This window comes from Arachis hypogaea, chromosome 20 (genome assembly GCF_003086295.3).
Source record: "Arachis hypogaea cultivar Tifrunner chromosome 20, arahy.Tifrunner.gnm2.J5K5, whole genome shotgun sequence".
Lineage (NCBI taxonomy): Eukaryota > Viridiplantae > Streptophyta > Magnoliopsida > Fabales > Fabaceae > Arachis > Arachis hypogaea.
In genome coordinates, this window is record NC_092055.1 from 30,401,236 (window position 1) to 30,410,764 (window position 9,529).

Consider the following 9,529-nt stretch of genomic DNA (forward strand, 5'->3'; position numbering starts at 1 on the left):
TAGATGCTTCAACACCGATAGCCCTATCCAAACCAAAAATATTGTCAAGACGTTCAAACAAGGAAAATGGCTTGCCGGGAGTGTAGAGTGTGACATTACGACCCTAAACCATAAAACAAAGTCGACATTAATAAATATAGCAAAAGTGAAATTCACATGAAAGTTAAAAATAAAAATAATACCTTTCTCCAAGCTTCAAATACTTGCTTGCTATCTACTTCAACACACATCTTTTCCAAATTCCATCCAAAACCGCTACAACCCAACATCTCATCCACATACATATATTTTTCTTTTAGTCGTTTGTGTTTATTTCTGATGTGCTTCACAGTGAGGCCACATCCAGGAAACTTCTCATTCATCTTATCTGCAAGCTTTTGAAATGCCCCAGGTTTAAATTGACCGGCATCCGCCCTCTTACCTTCAACAACCAATTCCTCCATGAAGACTACAAATTGTTCAGTTTCTTGTTCAGTCCACTGACATGGTATGGAAGCCATTGATGCTGGATAATATAGTTGCACAATAATGAAAAAAGAGGAATTACTATAACAGCAACAACACAATAAATATCAAGCCACTAGCAGAATTTTAGTATAGCAATACTTACTAGCATATTAGTAACAGAGGAACACTATAATAAATTAACAATTGCAACAGAATTTAAATAATTACTAGTAGAATATCAACATAATTCACCAATTTCAATAAAATTAGAAACAAACAAATCGTACAATAATACAACCAACTGTATCTTTAATTAGAATACAACTAATTAACCCGAGTATGCAAATACATTATGCATAAAAAAAACTCAAATAATTTCTAATACAACAATTTATAGTCCACGACAATTGCAGATATAATAAAACTAGGAAAAATTTGAAACTCTACGCGTCATGTTCTCCTCTCCATATTTTCCACATTTTAGTTGCTAAGTCCTCACGCCATTGAGTCCACTCATGGCTACTTTCCACAACATCAATTATGTCGGCTTCATCAACAATTGTGTCATCTCCTACAGGTATATGCTCTGGTAAAAGAGTTGCATCTTCCTCGGGATCAACATCTATGTTCATCCGAATAAAATTTTGTAACAAACAACATGCAATAATAATGTGGCTTTGAATTCTAATTGGATAGAATGAAGGGCTTCGTAGAATTGCCCATCTCTTCTTAAGCAACCCAAAGCACCGCTCAATCACATTCCTAGCCGAAGAGTGCTTCTTATTAAATAACTCTAGACGATTTTGTGGTGCACGGTGACCTTGAGTCCACTACTCATTCACATGATACCTGACATTTCTATAACGAGATAAAAATTCTCTACCATTGGTATAGCCAGCGTCCACTAAATAATAAGACCCTAAAATGGAAGGATGAAAAAATTATAAGGGGTATATTGTAATTCTTTAATAGATAGCTAATGCACTTATCAAAAGATTAATTTAAACATACCAACAAGTATTTTCAAGCCATTACGTCGAGTAATTGCATCTCTAAGTACCCTTGAATCAGATGCCGATCCTTCCCAACCGCTAAGGACATAGACAAAATTTATGTTCCGATTGCAAACTCCTAAAATATTAGTGGATATTCTAGATTTCCTTGTTCGATACCTAGATTTATCACTCTTGGGGACTGTGACATCTATGTAAGTGCCATCTAATGCTCCTAGACAACCCTATCAAATGGACAAAACAAAATAGTTATTACATACGAGTAAACTTGACCAATAAAAAATTAAACTTTATGCAATACCTTACCTTAAACCATTCCCATCTGGAATCTATACAATCCTCTGGTATAGGGTCTGCCTTTGCAAATAACACACTTTGGACACGCAAAACCGAACCTAATACCTTATGAAAATACCTACTAATAGTTTCACCAGGCCTATAAAACCTAACTTGTACGCTGTGATTTTTGGTATGATGAGCTAATATGATCAAGAAAGTTGCTACTTGCTCGCCTATACTAACATGACCATCTTCGTCTAACCCACCTTGAACTTATAGCAATTCACACAAATTTGCAAATGCATTCAAATTCATTCTTAACTCCCATATGTAATTTCTATCTCCACCCGCCCCAATGATGTTATTTAATGCATCTCGCCTTAATGGCAATGTGTTCACTCTTTGCCCAATTGAAGAATGATCCCACCTTCTATTCCTAATATACATATATAAAGTAACTAAAAAAAATAACATCAACGTGTCAAATTGCATTCTCATGATCCAGTAATATCCAACACATAGCTTAATTTGTTCAGAACGATCCATCATCACTTCCTAACAAACAATAAAAAGTAAATGCATAAAAATAAAATAAATTCTAATATCCAGTATGACAACACGAAAAAATAAGCTTTTCTTTATCATTTCAATTAAACTTCAAATAGAGAAAACACTCATTACATAATCACATACTCATATTATCAAGCAAATAGTTTTTGATATATAAATGGAGAACTCTTAATTTAGTTACCATCACTTATAATTTATTTTATTGACCAAAACAGAAAAAACAAGATAACCCAACATAATACTCCAACTGAACCTTAAACATAATACTCCAACCAAACTCCATTAAAAATATAATCATTTCAGATATTTAAAACTATAAATTTGCATACCTAGAACAGGGAGAACAGAAGAGTACCTAACACATATGTGCTCAAAAAGAAAAAAAAAGAATATCCAATATAGCAACATACAAATACAATATACAAACAAACAAAAATATTATAATTATTTCAAACCTTGAGTTGAGTTTTCTAGCACAGATGAAGGAAAAAGATTATGATAGAACAATAAAAAACTTCAGAAAAATGGCAACACACACAAACAAAGCTGCAGAAATTCAGAAACAGAGGAGAAAAGATTAGAATTAGTTAAAGTTTGTGAAAAGGAGAAGGAAATTGTCTTAGAATAATAAAAAGTTTCAGAAATCAACCAACACATACCCATAACGAAGAACACATGAAGCTTCAGAAAATAGAAGACAAGAGCTCATAATTGATTAGGGTTTGTTAAAAGAGAAGGAGAAATTTGGAATTTCAAAAAATTGATGAGGATAAAATGGTCCAAAAAAATGTTTCAGATTCGTGTCCATGGCTTCAATTCCGTGTCTCATCATTTTAGTGAGACACTAAAAATATGTATATTGTGTATATTTATGGGTAAACGTGTCTCTCCTATTTTTGTATCTCACAAACCAAACATGAGACATGTTCCACCGTGTCTATGTCTTGGCTATACACACACCAAACAAACGCAGCCTAAAAGATTGCACTCAGCTAATCTCCATGAAGCCGTTTAGCAGCGATTGCAAACCGTCGCAAAACCCTTTAGAAACTGCCACTGTTGTTCGCCGGTTGTTGTGTAGTGTAATAGTAAGTTTCATATGATATTATACCAGTAAATAAAGGATCCCTTAAAGTAGTTTTAAATTTCCATTTATTTTCATACAATTTTTTGAGGTGCTTATTATTAGTGTACACTTTTGAGTCTTCGTTATCGCTATGGATGGAAATTAAAGGCACGCACCTTTATCACTTTGCTATCATTCCAAATACTATTGATACTCCGAAGCTTACCCTTAACAATGATACATGGAAGTTTATTGAAACCATAATAGATCAAGATCATCTCATGTTGATATGACTAGTATGAATATATATAATTAGTTTATATTAATATAAAATAGACTTAAATGTTCACATTGATGAGTTTTTTATTAATGTAAATTGCAGCTTTTTTTTTTAATCAATTTGCGATGATAGAATTAATCTTAATCGATAAAACATATAATGGGCTGGGAATTATAATTTTAAAACAACTCCACTTAATTATATCAAAAGTTTTTTTTATATCGAAATCGATCATCATTCCGATATAATTTTTTTTTAATAGCACCTCAAATTAGTCCTTTAATAATTTAGGTAGGATATTTACTATCAGATGGAGTTTAATTTCTATTTATTTTTTCCTTTAACTTTCTAAGATATTGGATACCAAAATATGCATGATACATGACTTTATGTAGTTAAATTTGATATGCATGCATTGGTCTGTTTCCATATGTTTCACATTAAACATTTCCTTACAAAATATGTCAATTGATGTCCAGCTGTAGGCTCAAACAACATATATATATATATATATATATATATATATATATATATATATATATATATATATATATATATATATATTGCCATTTCACCATTTCATACATATCTTTTTAATTATATATATATATGAATTTATAAAAAAAAAAACAAATAACATTATCAAAATAAAAATAATTGTTGTGCGTGTGTGCGTACGTGTATATGCGCAAAATCGTTTAAAATCTATCTCAAATTTGTCTAAAATTAAAATTAAAGTAGAATGAATTTTGTCTAGAATTTTTGTTTGAGAAAATTATTTTTATTAATAATATGTGTGCATGTTTTCTACTACGTTACTATAAATTAAGAAATAGAGTATCCCAATTAATTTAGATAAATTAGTCATTAAAAATTTTTTAAATTGGTTTTCACTAATTTAGAATATTAAATAATTTAGTCCTTAATAAAACAAAAGAACAAATTAGTGCCTATATTTTTCAGAAAGTGAAACAAGTTCTTAATTTTTCCCTAAAAAATCATATGATGGGGAGATTATTATATTGTCTTAAATTATAAAAAATAATATACTAATTTACAATGTATCCTTTTATTTTATTGTGGACTACTTTGTTTATTATATATACCAAAATATTGGGGTGACCTATTTGTCATATTCTTTTGTTAGAAATGAATTTATCTTTGAAGAAAAATTAGAAGAGGCTAATATATACTAATCAAACTATTACTTTTTATAAATTGAGACTCATACATATTATTTTTTGGATAATACTAGGTAGATAAAAAAAACAGTCAAAATTTGTCTTATTTAATATTAATTAACTGTCGCAATAATTAATAAATACTAAATAAGGTAAATTATGACTATTTTTGGTTGATTTTCTTTGACTACGAAACACTTCCGTTATTTCTCCACAGAATCTATATCAATTAGATCACATAGCTTATTTAATGAAAAAAAAAAGTAATAACAATGAAACAACATGGAACTTAGGACAACTTTTAGCTCAACCCAAATCTTACTCTACACTCTATTATTGAATCCCTCCTAGGCTCCTACTTCATCCTGATCATACCCGTGAATTTTTACTACCAAAACTCACATCTTGTCCGTACCAAACCTACCCCATCTCATATCCTATATATTTGCTCCTACACATTTATATTCATTTTTAAATACTTATAAAAATATTTTAAACACATAATAATAATAATAATAATAATAATAATAATAATAATAATTTTGTTAACTTGTGTCTTAAGGACACAGGTTAAAACATACCATAATAAAATATTTTATAAAAAATATTGTAAAAATTATTTTTTTTATATTTTCAATATATTAAATATCTTAAAAGTATTAAATATTTTTATTATTATATTTTTAAAATGTGTCTTTAGGATACAAATTAGTTAAATTCTAATAATAATAAAATTGTTCTAAACATTTTATATGAACTTAAAATGAGTTTAAATTGGACATATTACAATAATTGGCATTCTTAATTTAATAATAAAGACAAATGAGTATATAAAATAAAAAAAATTCAAAAAGTATAACAAGTAGATAGGAGACCAAAGAGAAAAAAAAAAGGGTTAAATATCCATGATAGCAAAAGCAGTAAACAACAGAAACAATAACTTGATTATTCTTGGCTCCACTTATGCTGTTGCTGCTGATGCTCAGCTTCTTCCAAAAGTACCCATTTTTGATTCCATCATCAGTTCCCTTCTTGTGACCATCCCTTTCTCTCTGCCAAGGGATCATTTTATTTTTATTTATTTATTTATTTTTAATTTCATTATATTCATCAGCTGGGTAAAATTTTTAGATATGGATAATTTCAGTATTTTTATACGATAATATTTTATTATTTTAATATTTTATATTACTATGATGATAATGTTAACGTTTTATAAAAAAATATTATTTTAATTATAAAAGGACAAAATATCATTAATGTTTTATAATTTTTTTTTTAATTATCAAAAGATAAAATGTTACTAAAATTTTGTAAAAAAAAAAAGTATTATTTTAATTATATAAAAACAAAACATTATTAATATTTTATAAACACCCACAACAATATATAATATATGATTTAGATTATCTTTAAAGAGTTTACCACTCAAAATTCAATATACGAAAATAAAAGTTCTCATCAGCTTGTTTAATTTCTTTTATTCAATCAATCAAAATATCCCATCTTTATTGATGAACTATCATGTCTGACTTGAAAACTATCCACACATATCACCCATTGTCCGCATAATAAATCAATTATTTGGACCCTACTTTTGGAATTGCAACCTCCTCCAATTTGGATGAATGTGATAACCAAGAACATTCAAGATTAACCATAAAGCACAAAATTACAAATGCAATGTGTGTCATGTATGTTCATATATATGGAAATGTTTGTATGCTTTTTTCTTTTTTTAACTTTCTCCTTTTTGATCCTTTTGCTAATAAAATTCCTAAAAGTACTCTTTAAAGAATTACAAATAAATATTGTAAGGGATAAGTTAAACTTATATAGTTACTAATAATGCAATTATGACGGCATCAATAATTTCAATTTCTTTACTCGTTAGTTACTATTTAAATATGTTTTTTTTTTAAATTAAAAAACGAGAAAAATCCAATAAAAAGAAGAAAATAAAAGATAACGAATCACTATGGTAGTACCATAAAAAATAAAAATAAAAATAAAAAATCATGATGGAATAGCCAAGATATATATTCATTATTCAGATTATTTCAATGTCCTCGAGACTTTCCAGTTATTTTCCTAATTAAAAAATATATTTATTTAAAACACAATAATTATTTTCAAAGAAAAAAGAAAATAATATAGTATAAACTAAAAAGACAAGAGCAGCAGTGTCCCATGGAGGACCCAAACGGTGTTAGCTTCGCCTTACTGCCACTTATCATTCAACAGCTGAGCTCATAGCCATATATAGGTGATGACACGTAACAGCTCTTAAAATCGACCATTTGGAATTTGGAAAGAGATAATTTTAATTATTTAATTTTGACCAAATTTTTAACCATCATCACTTTATAATTTAAAAATTTATAATTAAATTTTTATTATTTTTATAAAAATATAAAAATATTTGTTTTTAAAATATTTTTATTATAAAAATATCTTATTTATATTAAAAATTATCTGTTAAATTGTTTATTATATATTTTTATATATTACTAATTTATGTTCTTTTCAATTAAATAGTCAGCCACTATTAAAATAACTAAAAATATAATAGATAAGTAATCAAATTTGTATATAGTAGAATAAAATTAATATTTGGTGATTATTTAGTGAATAATTCTTTTAATATACACATAATATAATTGTTTCATACAATTAATATTTTAAAAATATTTTATATTTTTTAACAAAAAAATAAAAATGATCTAATTGAAAATTTCAGAGTAAATTTCACTCGTCTCATCTGAAGTTTTATTCAATTTAGCTTAATTCTTTTTAAGTGATAGATTTCTTTTAATTAAATTATCAAACAAGATTGTTACCAATAAAAGATTCCACCAAAAGAATGTCATCATCACTTAAATAAATGAAAAAAAGATGGTATTGACTTTTACCCCATTTTAAAAATTAAAGAAATAAGTATAATAATATAATATAATATATCCAAATTTTAAAATATAGTTATTACTAAGAGAGGAAAAGACCTACATAAAGGACCATAAACTTAATTTTAGCCTCAAAGGATATAGAGGATAGAACTTAGAAAACAAAATAGGGAAAGTGGTTTTGTTTGTGTAAGCCAAAGTGGAAAACAAAGAAAGAAAAGGCAAGCCATGAAGGGATATGAGCCTCGTTCAAGTTCTTCTTGTGCAGCCTGCAAATTACTCAAGAGAAGATGCATCCCCAACTGCATCTTCGCGCCGTATTTTCGCTCCGATGAGTGCAAGAAATTCGCAAAAGTTCACAAGGTGTTCGGGGCAAGCAATGTGAGCAAGATCCTCATTGAGGTCCCTGAAGAGCAAAGAGAGGACACGGTGAATTCTCTCGCATATGAGGCCGAAGCCAGGCTCCGCGACCCGGTTTATGGATGCATTGGCGCCATAGCGCTCCTTCAGAGGAAGATGGTAGAGCTACAACATGATCTGGCGATTGCTAAGGATCGTCTGGCTCGTGTTGTAGCTTCTACTACATCTGCCTCTGATTCTGCTTTGGTCGCTACTACTAGTAGCGACCAAATCATGCATGGTTCTTCTTCTTATTCCCATGTTAGCTTGCCCCCTTTTCCTTGCAGTGATTTCAGTGATAGCTTCTGCCATAGCTCTTCTTCTTCATCTCAATTCTTGAGCCGACATGATCAAGCGGTTGATGATTTCACTCAAATTCCATACATATTTTAATGTTTTATGTTTCTTTTTTAATGTTTAATTTGTGGGTGCCCCTTTGAATGTAATAACTCGAAATCAATCAAAAGCAGCTATTTTAGTTTTGTATATGCCAATAAAAACTAGGGAGTCATGAAATCATCGTCTTGAATTCGGAACTTGGATACTCTCTCATCTTATTATTAGTCTCAAACAGATTAAACATGTTTTTCTTTTTATATATTATTTATTTGAGTCATGTATTTTTGTTGAATTTCATGGTTCCTGTATTATTAATTAATTTGAACCTAGGATCGGAACTTCTGATAATTATAGGGGTACCTTGGTCTTTCTCTAATAAATTTCATTTTTGTAATAGTAATATGATCAGTTGTCATTATTTGATCATGGAATTCTGATCCTCAATCTCTTGTTCTGACTTAGCTTCTTATCTCAAATATTATCTTTTCTACCACTCCAGATTATTATATCATGCTACAGAAAATATTGTAGAATAGAATTAGGTATTTTAACAATTTTAACCGTTGGTTTCAATCATAAAATTAATCTTAATTATTATTTTAATTATATATATTTTATAATTGACATCAACGATTAAAATCACTTACATCTGATTTCGTGATACTCTTAAATATATCTCCTACCATATATATCAAATTTTGGTTATGGTTCATCGCATAATGAGAAAAAGAAAATAAAAGGAAAGGAAAGAAAAGAAAAGAAAATTGTGTTGGCAAAGTGTGAATTGAGTTGAGGCTTGCATCCATTGTTAGTTGATGGAGACGAGAGGGGAGGGGGTGAGCATTGATTGCCATTACCTACAAGTGTGAGACACCATTTAGCACAAAGAAAGCAACACTACTTATTTTGATTCTCTTCTATATGCTATTATCTTTGAACAATTTGCTGTGCCCCAATTATGTGGGCTCCAATGCCTACTGTTTCAAATGCAATATGAAGCACCATTATGATTTTCACCCCCATCATATATACAAAAACTCATTTGTCTATTT

General features: G+C 28.8%; 1 protein-coding gene across 1 annotated transcript; it reads left to right on the plus strand.

Annotated features, from left to right (window-relative positions):
• Positions 1-7,782: 7,782 nt before the first annotated feature.
• Positions 7,783-8,921, plus strand: LOC112785841 (LOB domain-containing protein 21-like). The gene has a single exon (XM_025829263.3). It carries the CDS (start codon positions 7,968-7,970, stop codon positions 8,529-8,531), a length of 564 nt encoding a protein of 187 aa, XP_025685048.1. The 5' UTR covers positions 7,783-7,967; the 3' UTR covers positions 8,532-8,921.
• The last annotated feature ends 608 nt before the right edge of the window (positions 8,922-9,529 follow it).

What these genes read in the sequence shown, in the direction of transcription:
- LOC112785841 (XM_025829263.3), top strand. Translation starts at nt 7,968, where the DNA reads ATGAAGGGATATGAGCCTCGTTCAAGTTCTTCTTGTGCAGCCTGCAAA.